The 18,551-nt window shown below is 29.6% G+C and overlaps 1 protein-coding gene across 2 annotated transcripts in view; it reads right to left on the bottom strand.

Moving 5' to 3' along the window:
• LOC128386665 (serine-rich adhesin for platelets-like) overlaps positions 1-18,071 on the bottom strand; it is a 40,243-nt gene extending 22,172 nt beyond the window's left edge. The window contains exon 1 of one of the 2 annotated variants that reach the window (XM_053345730.1): positions 17,371-18,071. In XM_053345730.1, coding sequence (XP_053201705.1) covers positions 17,371-17,373 — 3 coding nt within the window. In that variant the 5' untranslated portion in view covers positions 17,374-18,071. The remainder of the gene's footprint in view (positions 1-17,370) is intronic. The other variant, XM_053345731.1, reaches the window with a different exon arrangement.
• Positions 18,072-18,551: the final 480 nt, after the last annotated feature.

Here is an 18,551-nt window from a genome sequence, read left to right as displayed (position 1 = left end):
AAGGTTATCTTTAGATGATTAAATGATTAAAACAGAATTAACCCATTATTAAGGTTGATAGGTCTAATTGTCATTTTTTATAAGATTAAAATAAAGAAAAATGATTAAAATCAAAATGATAATTGGAAGAAGAAAAGGAACTAAAGTTAATCCAAAGGTAAATTGTTACCAATCGTCGATTACCAATAGGGTTTAGGAAGTGCGGATTAATACCTAACAATACAGCAAAGGGAAATGACGGTAAATTTATATCGCATTTATTGCGCATCGAAAGCGATAACAAAATCGAATCAAAATTCATGGCTTATTAGCTAATGGGCCCATGGTACTAATGGTACTGGGTATAAGCCCAGTACAATTGGATCAAAATTGAAATTGAGAAAATTTGATGTAAATAAATATTTTTCCAGGTAGACTCAATGCCAATTGTTTTTACTGTTTTTGCTTAGATTTTTTCAGATTGTCTCTTTAATTTGTATTGGTAAACCAATTTTATGATTATTGTGAGTAAAGGTAATAGTTTAGTTATGTTTAAAAATATAAAAGGACAAAATTTCTTGTAGAAGTGCATCAGAGGCGCTGGTTTTTTTAAGACAAACAATTAATCTAACTCTCTACAATTATCTAATCAACTAATCATCTACTTGATTCTATTTGTTTAACCAAATCTAATTAACTAATCAAAAGACATGAGAGTAAATGAGTTCGACAATTTTGAAAATTGTTTTTGCTACCAATTACCGGTACCAAAAATTTATATCTAAATTGTCAAATTCATTTACTCTCATGTCTTTTTAATTAGGTTCAGGTAATGATGAAAATGAAATTGAATAAATGATTACTCAATTGAAACCAGCTGCTTATGGAAACTTTGTGATAAACTCTGCTAAATCTCGAACTAATTTTTCTATCAATATTGATGATTCCTCTAAATGATCAATTATTAAAACAATAAGTTTTTCTTTTATTGAATGATTATCTTCATTATTAGTAAATATCAATAAATCCAAATAATAAACAGTTACAAGCAAGATCAACAAGCTCAGGTACATCTATTGGTTTAAGTAAATTATGAAAAGTTTGTGAAAATTTGTTCATCAATTTTTATGGAATTTTAGCACTCAACTACTCCATTGCTTTTTGGTAAAAGATCATGACCTTTGATCTTACATTGCTATATTCTCGCAGTGATGTGGATATATCATTATTATTGATCTCTACAAAATTATCCAATGTTTTAATTATAGATATTGCATGAAGACCTGCGTTTTGATCACCTTTGCTTTTTTCACTATGTCGATGAATACTGATTTTGTCTACTTTTTTATATAATGGGTAGACAATGGTCATGGCAAATTTTTGATATTTCGTTGAACCAATGATTAGATTCTAATCAATCTTTAAGTTTTCACTATCATCGAATTTATGACGTCTCCATTGATCACTTTAAATGTTAAACTTTAAAAACTTTAAAAGAAAAAGAAAAACTTTGAAGAATCGCATTGGCATTAGCATGAATAACTATAAGAAATAAGAGTTGAAATATATAGTATAGATTTTAATAATTCAAGTCAAGTTATAAACTTACTACTATGAAACGAAGTTTCTTTATTCACCTTATTAATTAACACAATATTAACTAATATTAAATAATAACCACAATTATTATAAAAGACTTAGACTTTAATGTTGACTAAGGGAAGAGGGAAGTGGGACTGATTAAAAGATACAATGTATCAATGTATGGATACAATGATAACGAAGGTGATCATGATCAGTACATCATGATCACCTTCTAGAACATTCTATTAATTATTAAATCAATAAGTTCATTCGTGACAATCATTGATGACCATGATATTCATGGTCATCATCATAGTAACGTTGTAGACACAACAATAAGTGAAGATCAATAATTTTGTTACATCACCCTCGTCCTCTAGACGAAAGGTCCCTCTTTCGTAACAATAATCAATAAAACAATAAGCACAATTTTGCATTTAAAGCACATCGAATACGAAACAACCATAACGTATTATTCATACTTTATATTAACTTACATATTTAGAACCACAATAAATCTGATTGTGTTCGGAAATTATGAACTCCAAAACATCTTCAGGTACATCAAATTTAATTACATTAAATAAAGCAGCGAACTCTAATAAACACTTACGAGCCTTTTCCAATATTTTCACTTGTTCTTCAAATTTACCATTGATTTCATCCTCGATTCCAGAACAACGAAAATAAACATATTTCATAAGCAATTGATTACCTTTTTTACTCTCGATCTTTCCTTGACCGATTTAGGAGCAGGTCGTTTCAATGTTTTCTTCAACGTCAAAATTTGGTCTATGGCAATCCCTACCACCTTGACGAAGTTATCATTTTTATCCTTTAATTCCTCTGAAGTCATCTTTAGGTTACTGTTAAAAAGCAGAAAACAGCTAATACAATTAGATTAATAACAATAAATAACATATAATATGGTAACATTAACATTAAGAATGTTAATTTACAAATAATTCATTCAAATAACAAATTCTTTCAACATTTTCTTAAACATTAATCCAAGTTAGAATGAGAAATTGCAATAAGATCTCCATTAACTTGATTATCACATAATTAATTATATTAAAACTAGAACAAGGTATGTAAAATTCCCATGGATCCATCGGCCACGTAATTTAAGAAACCATCTCCCTTGCCACCAATAGCGCAATGAGTTGGATAAGGAGGAGGCGACCGTTGACACAACAACCAGTCCACTATGTGGCATCTCCTACGTTTAACCAAATTCCTAGTTATCAATAAAACTAATTAATTAAGTCGGGAAGCTAATCTATCGATATTAGCTCGCATTTGATTTATCTCCTGCACCAGCTCATCCATTGAGTTACCTGAGCTCTGATAACCTCTATCACTAGCTCGTTGATGAGTAATTTCAGCTCTTTGTGCCCTTTGGAGTAAATCATGAACCGAGTTTATCTCAAACTGGGCGAAGTATTGTGATATCTCAGGTTTTATTCCTCTTATGATTAACCTTATGATTTTTCTTTCGTCCATTTGAACATTAACTCTTTTACATAATTTTATCTGTTCCAATATAAATGACAAAATCGATTGGTTTTCTTTTTGTTTTCCTTGATATAATTTGTTCTCCAATGTGTGTCCATACTCCGGATTGACAATATCAGCTAACAGCATTTTCTTCACGACGTTATAGTCAACAACATTTTTATTTTTAACATAAGATAAGTACCATAATTTTATAGTACCAGCAATGAACATTGGGAATCGTTTCAAACGAAGCTCATCATCCCAACCAACAGCCGTAGTTTCGAATTCGAAATTCTCGAACCAATCGAAAATGTCCTGACCATTATCACCAGTTAATCGATAAATGTTCAAACTCGACTCAGTGAAAATACCATTTTGTATGATCGACATTTTTTTTTTAACTACAACTTATTCACTTTTTTTGTCTTAGAATTTGGGTTTAAATTTTGTAATTCATTTTAAATCTAAAATCTAATTACAATCACAAAACCTAATTAATGTGAAGCTGACCAACTTGCTTTTGAAGCTGTTAAGTCAATCCACGTAATAATGGTTAACCTTTTGGTTAATTTAGATAATTTAATTGTGACTAATATCACCACTCCAGCTTGCTCTTTAAGCTGCTTCAGAGTAGCTACTATTAACACAAAATAAATTAAATAAAAGCTTACCAAATTTCAATTGATTTTAATTGAATATTTTCCACCAATTTGTATATAAATTTTGGTTCAATTGAATTCAAATCATTTCACAATTAACCAATGATCACTGAGAACTCGATCCGCAGATCCTGCCTGGGTCGCCAAATGAAACAGAGTTTCTTTATTCACCTTATTAATTAACACAATATTAACTAATATTAAATAATAACCACAATTATTATAAAAGACTTAGACTTTAATGTTGACTAAGGGAAGAGGGAAGTGGGACTGATTAAAAGATACAATGTATCAATGTATGGATAATGATAACGAAGGCATGAACATCATGATCACCTTCTAGAACATTCTATTAATTATTAAATCAATAAGTTCATTCGTGACAATCATTGATGACCATGATATTCATGGTCATCATCATAGTAACGTTGTAGACACAACAATAAGTGAAGATCAATAATTTTGTTACATCACCCTCGTCCTCTAGACGAAAGGTCCCTCTTTCGTAACAATAATCAATAAAACAATAAGCACAATTTTTGCATTTAACAAGCACATCGAATGCGATAAAAACACCATAACGTATTATTCATACTTTATATTAACTTTTACATATTTAGAACCACAATAAATCTGATTGTGTTCGGAAATTATGAACTCCAAAACATCTTCAGGTACATCAAATTTAATTACATTAAATAAAGCAGCGAACTCTAATAAACACTTACGAGCCTTTTCCAATATTTTCACTTGTTCTTCAAATTTACCATTGATTTCATCCTCGATTCCAGAACAACGAAAATAAACATATTTCATAAGCAATTGATTACCTTTGATTTTACTCTCGATCTTTTCCTTGACCGATTTAGGAGCAGGTCGTTTCAATGTTTTCTTCAACGTCAAAATTTGGTCTATGGCAATCCCTACCACCTACCAATTTTGTTACAACTATATGGAAAAAGAACTTTATCCATCAGATGAATTTCCGGCAGATAATAAGTCCAATCGGACAAATCATTTGAATCCATTTCTACCTAATTGTTGATCAATTGCTGGCTGATAATTTGTCCATTTTGACAAATCATTTGATTGTCCATTGAATAGATTCAAGAGCTTAAGAGGAGATAAGTCAATTTGATTAAAAATCTGGTTTTTTCTCAGGTCAAATACGGCTTGAACACTACAATACACTCCGGATAGATCAAATGACATAAGATATTAATTAAAAACAGTAATAACAAACAACATTAACCTCTACCTTTACCTGAACTTTGTTCCGTAGCTATTACATTCATAGAAAGAGTAGATTAATTTAATCTAATTATTTAATTTAATTTTAATTGATTTAGTTTTTAATTCGTGAATCGTAAAACGCGGTTGAAATTTCTCTGCGCCATCTAGACATTCTAGCAATAACTATCTTTTGTTAATTTAATGTCTTTTTAAAAGACTCTTTTTCTTAATTATCAAGACACAAACTGGTTTTTAACTTAGATTCGTCGAAAGATAAACTCTTTCTTCTCTTTTCTCATCAATACAATCATGGGTAATGTTGAAATAGTTTCAGATTCTCGCAATTCTTCGGAAGGTAATATAAGTAACAATCAATCTAATCATTAATTTCCTTTTTTCGAATATAGTCCAAATCAATGAAAGTGAATCACTGGCCAAAAAGCGGAAAAGTATTTTTGAATCCCATCCGTCAGTATCCAAAAGGAAGGCCCAAACATCACTTATATCTTTCCTATCCGATGTTTTTGTGAAAAGTTTTGATGCCCCGTGTCCTTCATTATCTCCTTCATCATCTTCCCAACCCGATGCTTTCGTTATTATGAATAACTCTCCTTCATCATCTATTCAAGCAAATGAAACTGTCAAAATCGCAAAATCTACTTCTTCTTCACCAACATCTCTTCAAGCCAGTGCATCTTTGAATCTCGCCTCATCAACTCCATCACCTTCGCAAGATGCTATTGAGGATTGCTTGACATGTTATCATTGCCGAGATCATCCAGTTTCCATTGGTTATTCGGAAATAATGAAAAAATATCTTCCGAAATTGATCACCACCACAAATAAAAAAGAAAGAGATGAAATAAATAATAGGTTATTTGAAAAGTACGGCCTTCCTGTTTGTTGTTGTTTCACTCAATACGATGTTTAAAATGAGCAACCTTAATAAAAAAGCTATTAAAAAATTATTCCGTTTTATAAATTCACAAATTTCAATTAAAATGAGTGATTTGTTGATCTTATCTTTTAATCTTTATAAAAACGTCTTTTTTACCCTTCACTTAATTATGTTTTCCAAAACTTTCACCAAAGTAACCTTTGTATCAACTTTTTTCAGGAATTGTCTCTAAGTGATTGTTCTGCAATAAAGCAAACATTTGGATAACAAGACAATTTGTAGAAGATCCAATTAATTACAGGACCTTTTTAACATCCCATTCTTTCCCTTTATGTATCGCTACTTGTATTTCCAAAGAATTAAAACCGGACCCTGTTCAAACTTTTAATTGTGGTCGTGGTGATATCCTTGTTAATATCCGCACAACTATACGAGGAGCACAGTTTCACAGGATTGGAGTAATTAACCTCCACAAAACCGAAAATTTTGAGGGCGGCAAGTTTTGGTTTCTGGCTACACTTTGGGCAGCAACTGAAAGATTGAAATCTGGTGAAATTGATTCTGTAGGAACTTTTTTCGGTGCGGTGGATAGTGTAATCATCAGTGGAGATTTTATATCGACAACGTATATTATGAACCGGAGGCAGGAGATCGGTGGTCAGACTTGTTATATTATTTAATGGTACAAAGTCTGATGGTGTCACTAATTAATTATCAATCAAAACATTGGTAAATTTGAATTTCTTAATTATCTAACTACTTATAAATTGTCGTTATCACCTTTGCTGCGCGAATGAATAAAATTACCCTCAAACTCATTTCCCTTGCTGTATTTACAGCTAGATTGGTAAGTTCTGTGGATAGATTTTGAGATAACCTCTCAACGAGAATGTTTCAGAAAGTACTTAGAGAAAGGTTCACTAGATGCCTCCATAGTTTCCGTAGAGAATTCAAAATGTAGATGAGAAATCATGAGAAGTCATAGCATAGCCAACGCTTATTTATTTGTCGTTTCTTTTATCATCGTAAAAAAAGTTTTGATTGATAATCTAAAATACTGAATATTTTTAATTGTTTGTGGGGATAGTGACTAAAATCGATCGATAATAAAACTAAAACTTGTAACATTCATTTCTGTTTTTTAATGAGCTGATTTCATCTACTTCTTGATAAGTAACCATGTAAACTCTTGTAATAATTACTTGAGTATTAATACTTAAGTATTATTAATATACCATTCGAAATACTTATTTAGGATAGAACTGAGCTAATAATATCACAATCGAGTCTTAAGAGCAAAAGTCAATGGAACAAGAAGTGTTCATGAAAAAACAGAATCATATTCCAACTTGTTCACCCTGATTACTCTTGAATTTTTAATGAATGATCTTATGTTTATCTAAATCATGTTATTCTTGTGACAATTAGTATAATTATCATTATAAAGTAAACTAAAAAAGACATGCTTATGAGTACCAGAAAAACACATAACTCTAATGAAAAGTTCATTAAAATAAAAAATAATTATTATCATGTAAAATTTGATGAAGCTGAATCAGAGAAAATGTTTGATAGTAATTGTTGTTACTGAAATTTGGGAAGTTGATTAGGTATGAATTAAAAATCAATGGTTAAAATGAATTTATCATGCTCAGAATCAGAATATCAACAGAAGATCCATATTGTATTCCAAATTTTTTGATAAATTCCTTATTATATTAGTGTCACTCTCAAATGCAATGTCATGTGATGCTCATTTTTCATTCTCATATGCAACATCTGAACTTAGAAAAGTTCATCTAAAACTTTACTCAAATGTTCATATGTAATTAACTTTGACTGTCTTAGTTTCTGTCATATTTCTGTGATGTTATTAATAAAACAATTGAATGAACAATCGAGGAAGAAAGTTCATCCTATTAACAGAAACTGAACCATCCATAGCACATGAAATTTGATACCATGATATAATTTTGTTCAATCAATTGCATTTATTTTCGCAATGTTATTTATCATTACAATCATCTAAATGCTTATGATTTGTTAATTTCTGAGCCTCTGGGAATAGTTTATCTTATGGTATTAGCTAATGTTCATAATATAGAGATGCAATAAAAGTTGTGAATAATGTTCATTTATTTTCATGGAGAGAGGGGGAAAGTTACACCTAAATGATTATAATTTCTTGTTCATGAAAGATAAGATAGATTCTGATGAGAAAAAGTAATTATATGACTTTTATTATTTACTCATCGTCACTTTTGCAGAACCAACTAAACCTCTTATTGTTCATCATCAGAATTATTCAGAACATTTTGATAATTTTCTCTCCAATTTAACAGGATGATATAAAAGAAGATAGTTGAGACTAAGAAGATAACAAGAACTTTCAATGATTTGAAAAGTTTCACTTCTTCATTCCCATTCCAACCTCATTCTATCCAATTCCACTTAAATCAAATTATAACGTTCACCTAAAGTTGATTCAATTTGGAAACAATTAAAGTTAAGCCTTTGTAAACCTCTAAGCTTTTATTCAGTTAAATCAACGATTTAATTACAATCGAAAAAGTTGGTAATTTAATCAACTTGATCAGCAAAAAAAATCGGCAAAAGATGAACAAGTTGCTCTGAATTTAAATTATCTGAAGTTCATGAGGTCATGATTAAGGTAACATGTTATTCAGAAAATAATATTCACTGATAATTATTAAGAAAAAGTTTATATGAGTATTATCACACAATTCCTATGAGTATTTTCATCGTAACTGAATCTAAATTAAAAGTGAAATTGTGAGAAATCATTTGATTATTTTCCACCTCAACAATTAATTTCTACTGAAGACAAGTGGGTTAATTAGATTAATAATCATCTTGTTACATTGTTTTCACCAATCAAATCAAATGCTGAGAAACAATTTCCAATTGAGTCTCTCAGTTCTTGATTTATCATCTCTTTTTTTCTGTTCATTACTCAATTATATCAAAAGATTTTTAGTGATAAGTATAGTATCATGAACAGATCAATGGAAAAGATAACAAGATAGAAATCACCGAGAATCGAATCAGAGAAAAATGAACTTTATCTATTATCATTGTTTTTATTTGATGAGAGAAGCAAAACTAACGGTAAAAATGGAGTTCTAGCTCTGAGCCAATATTAGTTTTCTCTGGTAAATATTATCATTATTATTACTCAGTAATCAGATGTTTGTTTCATGATTAGCTGAGAGAAAACTATATGAGCCTTACATGGAGAAAGAAAGTGAGGAGATACAGAAAAAAATACGAAACAGTTTGAGATAATTCAGCTGATCATGAAAAGAAAAGTTTGATACAAAAAAAAGTTCAACTAATGAGAATTGACAGATTTCGTAAGTCCAGAAAGAGTTCTGAAAGCTCATGAAAAGAGATAAAGATAGAGATGGAGAAGAAAAAAAATCTATAATAGTTCATCATCTTATTGATAAATTCGGTGATTATGATGACTATTTTCATTGTTACTGACCAATGCTCAGGATAATGATGAATGTACTTGAAAAATTGTCCATTGATGATAACCTATCATGTTCATTGTGACCAGAAGATAAAAAAATAAGTATCAGAGGAAAAAGAATCCATTTTTTTATCTCTTCTTACCTTTCACCTAAATAACATTATTAACCTCATTGTATTATGAGTATTTACCTGCCAGAGTTCAATGAGAATCCAAATAAGGATAAAAACTTCTCATTCCCAGAAATTCCCATGAATACCCATTGAGATAATAGAGCTCGGATTAAGAGGCAACGGAATCAAATGATTGAATCTCGTTATTTGTGGTAACAAAAATTAGTTATCATATTCTCATTTCTATCAGTCTAAATATTTACTGAGAAAAAGTTCTAAAGCTTTTCTTTCGAAAATGTCGAAATAAGTTCGAAAAGTAGGAAGAAAAACGAAAACATTGTTTTGAAAAAATTCTACCTTGTCTTTTTTCTCATCTTAGAATCTCATTTAGAAATCAATATATTCATTCATACATAAACAACGTTGACAATTCAATTCAACATTCACCTTGGACTGTAACATAATTATCTTCCTAGATTCAGCTATTTCTCACTCTCCTCATCTTCATCCTCCTCCTCCTCTTGATAACCACTTACATGTTTGTGTGTTTCCTTCTGACAGAATTATTCTGTTAGTTTATTCAGAATTATACAGAATTTTGAGTTAGAATAAAAAAAAAGTTCTGGATTCTTTCTGATGACAGGAAATTGAAATATTTCAACTCTACAGAAAACCATTTTCACTTTTCCCCCTTTTCAGAACTTTTTTTCCCCACAATTCTTCATTCGTGTACAACCAACAATTGCACTTTTTTTCTCAACTCACATGATCAGAAAACTATCATCAGCTTCATGAATACCATGAAATTACACCGAGTAAATAACCTGAATCCATGAATTCATTAGCATCATTTATGCTCTTGAAAGGTATAAGAATTAGGCCTGAGCTTATGAGAGAGAAAAAATTTCTCCATCGAAATAGTTCAGGATATTGAGAAGGTAGATAATGATGATGCATTAGTAGGTGAGAACTAAATAAGTGATGAAGATAAGGATGAAATATTTAATGATCTAGATGAAGATCATCATCAACTTCAAGAACTTAATCTAATTCATATATAAATGGTCAGCATGAGTAAAGGAAATAAAATTGGTGGAAAAATGCTTAGAAAATTTTTACCATGAACCAACTTGAAACTTTTGGTATTTATATGAATAAAACCAAGTTGCATGTTTCACTTTTACGACTTACTTTTCAACAATCCAGTGAAAATGATCAACAATCAACGTCTTAAAATGATTAATGTTAACATTACAATGAAATTTGAATGTTTTATCATCACTATGAATACAATTAAGTAGAGCAAATTAATCACAAACATCAAATACGTGGATTAATGATGGTTAAATTGTGATGATTGAGTGAAGCAATATGATAATTTGTATCATTAATTAGTCGTTTTATCAAAAATTACCTCGATAAAAATGGACAGGAATTGATTTTTGATGCTAATTGTTTCTGAAAAGCCAGCAATTGTTTGACTAGTTTTGTTAAATCTCCACTAGAAGTACTGACCAGTTTCAACTGAATCAATGATAATCGTTTTTTGCGAGAACGATTAAGTAAACAATTACCTAATCTTCAATGATTAACATAAAGTAAACAATCTCATCATCATTGCTAATCAAATGTCCCAATGGAATAAGCAATAACTCAGTAAAAACAAAAGGATAATACATAATGTATTATCAAGAGGATTAACGAAAAGATTAAATAATTAACAATGTAAACATTTGAAACAAGATAAACTGTAAGTAAATGGAGCAGTTTTTAGTCTTCTTTCCTGGCGACACTTAATCTCATTGTGATAATTAGTAAATTGCCTCTTTTTTTCATCAGCAATGATCATTGATTTACCTACAGTTTTGATATAATAGTTGATTATTATATCGATATTGTTAATAACCAATTTTTTATCAAAAGTCGAAGGTGAAAAATCAAATTGTCAACTTGAATGCAGCTCGAAACATAATATTGAGGCATGAGAGGGTAAATGATTGATAGAAATGGATACACTCATTTGGTTGAATGATTTTTTCATGATATCATGAGAAGAAAATACATTTGAATCAGTGAATAGTTTGAAATGATATAATAGTAATATCAATACAATGGAATGGAGATTTACTCTTCTCAGGAATTATGTTCATCTTTTCAATTGCAAGTGGGAATGTTAGGAAAGAGATGAGAGAAATGTGTGTATGAGAGAGAAAGAGGGTATGCTAAAGGGTATTGCAATTGATCGTAAATGTTATTATATCGATGAAAATCAGAGGAAAAACAATCTCGATACATTAATAACCTTTATAAGTAAAAAAGTTTTTCCCTATTGAAGGTACATGATATGAATCAATTTAAAACAATATGATCAAGATCAATAACATGAGAAGTGAATTGGTTTCATTTCTTAGAAAGAGTTAAACTCACCAATCAATGAATCGTTAGGAGAATTGAAGAAATTTAGATTTGTGAGAACTGTAATTTGTGTGGATTACAAAACTTTCTCGAAAATTATTATATCATCATTTGAATATATCATAAGTAAGTCTAATCTAATTAGACATGATTAATGTTCATTGGGAACAGAGAGAGAGAGAACCATCAACATGATGTTCATTGGTCAAAATGTAATGATAATAAATGTTACCATTGAAAATTTCTACCAAAATAATACTGGTAAGAGAGAGAGAGATAGATAAAAAATCTCATGAAGAAACAAAGTTTATGTACATCAGGTAATCTTGGAATAGGAAATGAACATAATCGTAAATTTTGGTTTAGTCCAAAGCGATAAAGAAAATGAAAATGGTGAAAAAAAGTTTCGAGCTGGAGAAAAGAGAAATGTTCAGATTCGTTCATATAACAGCATCGTTTAGAATAGCAGATGATATTAATATTCACCCACTTAAGATAATACAAGCAAAATAATATTGAAATCGTACATTAGTTAACATTTAAATTATATGAGATTATCTTGACTCGATGTTTTTATTTGCAGAAATTCAGAGAACAAGAAAACACAATCTTCGCTATTACCATGAAATCATGTATTTCTCTCATGAGTTTTACTTTTATTATTTCAAGGTAAATGATGAACAGTTCAAAGAATAAGATAAGTCAAGTAAGATTAAGATGATTCTGTTTTCTAAAGCATTTTTTCAGTTTCGAAACAAATTTGTTGAGCCCAACAGAATTCATGGTTTTTCTTGAATCAGAACATTTAGATTGCCGATTTTGGTGAACTTCTCCTTTCAATTCTACTACGAATTCGTTTCACTAGTCAGCAGTTTATTCATCATTTTAGTTTTGTTGCCATTATTTCATCTGAATTCATGTTCCCATGAAGCCATAAACTATTTCCAGTTCCAAGGAAAGAAAAATTAACCGATTCAATCATTGAAATCACCAGAGTGATCATTCTGATGAATTTTTGTTTCAGATGAGTTTCGATTTTCAAAATTTAGTCCAATCGATTGATGAGCATTACATGGTTATTGCTGATTAATTCTTACAATCAACTTGCAAGTTTAAAGTTAATCGAAAATTGGAACTCTCATTCTTTTGGAAATTTAATATTGTACCAACTTCTCATGTTCATGGTAAATAGATATTAAGATTTTCTATATCTTCATGTTATCATGAAATTGAATCAAGAGATAGAATAAAAAATGAAGTTTATTTTCCGGATTCTTTTTTTTTCAATTACCTTTCAATTGCCTTCACCTAATAGTAAATAGTAATTCTGACAAATTGCTTGTGAAACTGATCAATTTATTACCAGAATGAATCAGTTCATCATCTAAATAACAGGGAGTCTCATGAATCTTCAATGGAGATAGAAAGATGAAAATCTTAAACTTGATAGAAAATTTAATTAACTTTGATCAAGATCAATATTCTTGATTATGGTAATAATTATACTTCAATTATCAGAATATAAAAGTGAAAAAATCCATTCATCATTCTTGCAATAATCAGTAATTAAACTGACAGTTAATCAAGTTATTAATTATTATAAATCGTAACCAGAACTAATATTCAACCTAATCCTTGATTCTGGTTATAATGAAATGTTGATGTTTCCTTAGTTTATCCTCCCTGGTTAATAATAAGATTAAGATATTATCGGTATTAGGATAACAATAGTAATGTAACTTGACTATCAAGCTTTAGGACCATCACAAATTATTGATTAAGATGGTAAATAAATTGGATCACAACGATTCTTGATATGATTCAGATTAAATCATTTACATTTAGAATCAACAATAAAATTTATAATGTTGAAAATTATTCCAACTGAAATTGAAACTGAGTAGCAAAGACACAGAAAATGAATTCATCAAGATGGCGAATCAAATTATCAACTTAACTGTTATGATTCAGTGATTATAATTGTAATTAAAGTAACTCAGCATGACACACCACAGTTGACAGGGTGTGAGATTAGCATGAAACTGCTCTATGAATATAATTTGTTTGTTCTTCATGAATCAAAAACTAGAGAAAGAAAAAAAAATTATCATGAAAATGTGAAAATAATGAGAAAAAAAATGTTCTATTTTTTTCTCAATTCTTGTTGATTCAAACTCTTGATTCTTGTCAAGAGTTGGAACGGAAATGAGTAATTAAGAAGATTATTTTTCTCTCCTCTTAATCTATTCATCAATTTTGACTCTTGATTCTTTAATTATTGAAACTAATTAACAGTCAAACTGGATAATTCATGAAGATTTGAAATAAAATTCTGAGTGTGATATTATCCAATATGTCAAAAAGAGGATCATCCAAGTAGAATGTTATTTTAAGCTGGAATTTATCTGAGGGGAGAAATCGATATGATAAACACCTTCAGGTAGATGATAATGAATTTTGTATCATTTTTGTTTCCTTTTCCTGTTCATGATGATGATGATCATCATCACCTCAAAATCATGATTACCATTATCATCATTATCCTTCATCATCCAACTATTATCTTTTTTTACTTTCTTTTGATAACTAACCCCTGAAGGGAATCTCATTAGACTAATAACTTTTATCTAATAATAAAGTTTCCAATCAATAAGACAGACAAAAGATAACATGGGAAATATGAATGTAAAAATAATTCTCATGGTAAATTTACTCTCCCAGTAATTCATCTCTTCCTATCTCCATCTCCATCTCCATCATCATCATAATTTTCTTCCATATTATCATTATTAGTATATTCTTTTTGCAATTTTTCATCCTCATCTTTTTTTTCTTCTTCTTCTCTATTGATAATCAAACATAAACTCGTAACATTGTACACGAACCAATACAATCTTTTCCATGTAATCGAAATTTTTTTTCTCTGTTTATCAAAAATTCTGATTGTCAGGTAGTTGATATTAGAGTTTGGGTGATGTTAATAAAGTTCATCATTTTATTCAGTTGAGATAATTCAATGTGAATGCGCAATTACCTTAACTTCAATTTCAAGTTCTATTATTAATATATATCAGACAGACTAACAAGTGAGTATGAAAGATTATCTTTTCTTCATTTTCTCCATCATTTCAAATTTTCTTCATCTTTCAAGATGATTGAATGAATAATGGTGATGATTATGAATCTCGATGATGATGATAAGTTAGAAAACATAAGACAAATTGAATAAAGGGTGAATCAGATGAAGGAAACATATTAAATATCATGAAATGCTGAGCAAAATTTTCCATTGAAAAATATGAAACTGAGACTTTGAAATACTCAGAGGTGACGGTGAAAGACTAAAGTTATCAAATAGTAAATGACACATTGAGTTATATCTTTTGTCAGACATCAGATGAGAAGATGATGATGATAATGATTATATTCTGGTGATGATGCTGATAAAGTTGATGATGAAGTCTAATGTATTTGATTGTTGCTCAATGGATTACATGTTACTATGAAAATGGATTGGAACCATAAGGATCGTCATGATCATGGGAAGATGAAAAAAAAAAGATTGAAATGAAAATAACATTTGAAGGCAAATAAACATAAAAAAAGATGATGGTACGAATAGTAAAAAAAGAGAAGAAGAGAAAATGATGATGAAGATGAAAATTGAATGGTAAAAGATTCATAATCATGAGGAAGGAATGAATATTCAGCATTCATGGTTAACATGAACAAACAATTCGATCAAATCAGAATTCGATGTGAGTGAATATTTTTCTTTTGGCTTTTCCTCGATTCATCTTAATTGACTTTTCTTCATTTGAACCAAACTCGAATCACTTGTACTTTTCCTTACATGATTTCGTCTTGTATTCAGATGAATGAAAAGAAAGCGGGAGAAAAGATTGAGAATTTATTTTTAAAAGGTTTCCTCTCGAATTCATAAATTCTTGTCAAATTATCATTGAATTTACCCTGAAGCCATGAACAGGAAGCTCTAAGTATCTCACCCCCTCTTCCCTGTTCAACTTTCTCCTGATGGTTTCATTGCAACACCAAGAAAAAAGCAATGAATTGAACAAAATCTTAATGATAACCATGGAAAACATCATATTGTTTTCATCACTTTCATCTCAGAATAAAATCAATGATGTTATCTTTTGTTGGTTCTAATGAGCTTGATGAACTGTTATCGATTAGTTTTCTGAGTATCTAATGGAATCAGCCAGAGGAGTTGAAATCTGGAAAAACAAATTGAACGAATTGGTTGATTCTGATTTTTCATTTTCTTCGTCATTAAGATATTATCCTTTTTACTTCCGGATATATTATTATCTCTCACTGAAACTCTGTTTCAAATGTTTCCTCACATAATAAAGACTAACATGATTCAATTTAAGATCATTTAATAATAACAGGTTAAGATAAAATCTAATAGATAAAATTGCAATTCAATAATGAATCTCAATCTAATCTCAATTAGAAATTATCAATGAAAGAGTGAAAAGCTTAGATTAGAATCTGAAATGTCTTTAAATAAGTAGAGATTTGATTGTCATCTCTTATTGTGATGATAAATCACAATCAATAATTGTCTTAATCCATCCAGTTAATCGGTAATCATTACAATCAAGCGATTAAGAAATGATGATGATGATTAAAGCGATTCAACCAAATACACAGATAAATGTTAATCATTACCATTTGATTGTCTTTGTTAATGATAATTGATTTTGTATTTACAACTCGAAAAAATCAGGAAAAGGATAACAAAGACTCATTAACTAATCAATAATTGTATAAATTTAGTTAAACGGTTACATGTTAATCCATTGGCAGAATTATTAATCAATGGTGATTGATTAACTCATTAATTTACATATTACATTGTTAATTAAAGTATAACACAGGAATTCAATCACAAGGTTGTCTCAATGTTACAGGAAAATATAACAAGTGAATGTGCTTATCAGGGTATTGAATAAATGAGAACTGAGTGAAGAAAATGCCTCAGGGAATTTTGGAATAATAAAAGTTGTCATCATGTTGGTGTTGGGAGTGGATGAAGGTGGTACATGGATTAGATTCCTTCTCGAGGTGAAGATATTAGGTTATCTTTCAAATTCTCTATGAATAAAATGATAGTATTTTCATTATCTTCTTAAAGATATTAATACTCTGCAAATTTGGACGAAAGTTTTATCTTCCATTGAAAGAAAATGTTACAGAAAAGATTTGATAATAAGATGATGATAAAAGAATTTCGTAAGAGAAATACTTTTATCTTCTATTGTATTATTCCTACAGAATTTTATTAAAAACACTTACTCAGAGATTTTCATGATAATCATAATCTATTAGAACCATGAAATGTTTCAACATGAAATTCACATTAAATAAAACCGATGAATGTCAACAAGATAATCAGAAAAATTATCATTGCAAAAGATGATTATTACAATCAAGTGAACTTAAAATAATAAATTGTTCACTTACCATGATTAACGTTGACCTTTAATTGATTTTTATTACCAAAATTGATGAAAATCAATCAACCTGAATGTTGATTTAATATTACAAAGGGAAGATTAAAGTAAAAGACAAAAATTGTGATGATTGATAATTTTCACCATCTAGTGGACAAAAAGATGATATAAAATGATGAATGATGAAGTGAAGTGTTTAATGATGATGATGATCAACTGTCAAAGAGGAAGATGATAATGTTGTTGTTGTTGTTCTCGGCATTTACTATGATAATTGAGATTTGGTTGTGAGAAAATTCTGGTTACAGATTATTAGAAAAAATCTCTGTGCTCAAATCACATGAAATCACATCACTTAATCCAATGGATGCTAACAAAGTGTCATCATTTAGATTGTTATGATTGGGATGATGATGATTAGCAAAACAACAAGTAAAATTAAAATATCACTGAAATAGTAACATTAAGATTTAACTGGGAAGTAATTCATTGTCAGTTAGATTACTCTCAGTGAATGTTACTCTTCCTGTGAATACTTTTACTCCTAATATTATGATTCTCTCATTTCATCTCACTCTCCATCCTCATCTTTTTTTTCTCCTCATCTTTTATCATCAAATAGTTTCACATGCTCCCTGAGTTTTTCTCAATCGGTTTATCACACACACACATACATATTATACATCAAATGAATAGAATTTTTCTTACCCTTTTTCTGTGGATCGATATTACTTACAAGAACCACTATTTTATCATCCGTTAGACATTTAGAGCTTATTTTTCGAGACGCTAGATGGTAGCAGAGATTAAAGGGAGAAAAACTTTTTTTTAACAATTTTTGATGATCACATAATTGTATTAACAATATAATATAATGTATAACTTTTTTTGCTTGTTGATGATATTAGTTCACCTGTTGTGGCTATTTGGTGGTGGTGGTGGGATTGAAAGGTGGAGATTGTGGTGGTTGTCATGGTCGTGATTGTGACAACAATCATCAGCCGATTCTGAGAGAGTCGATCAAATAGTAACGAAGTCTTATGTTTTGTTCAGATTTACCTGGAAGGTGAAATTAGTCAATCATCTTCGGTGGGCAATCAAAAAAGAGCAGTGGATCATCTTATACCTTGGACTTTATCTCAATATAAAATTATCAAATTTCCAAATCTCTCAGTTGAATCGATATTACTT

This window comes from Panonychus citri, unplaced genomic scaffold (genome assembly GCF_014898815.1).
Source record: "Panonychus citri isolate SS breed McGregor unplaced genomic scaffold, ASM1489881v1 Contig00072, whole genome shotgun sequence".
NCBI classification, from domain to species: domain Eukaryota; kingdom Metazoa; phylum Arthropoda; class Arachnida; order Trombidiformes; family Tetranychidae; genus Panonychus; species Panonychus citri.
This window is presented reverse-complemented; position numbering and strand designations above follow the sequence as displayed.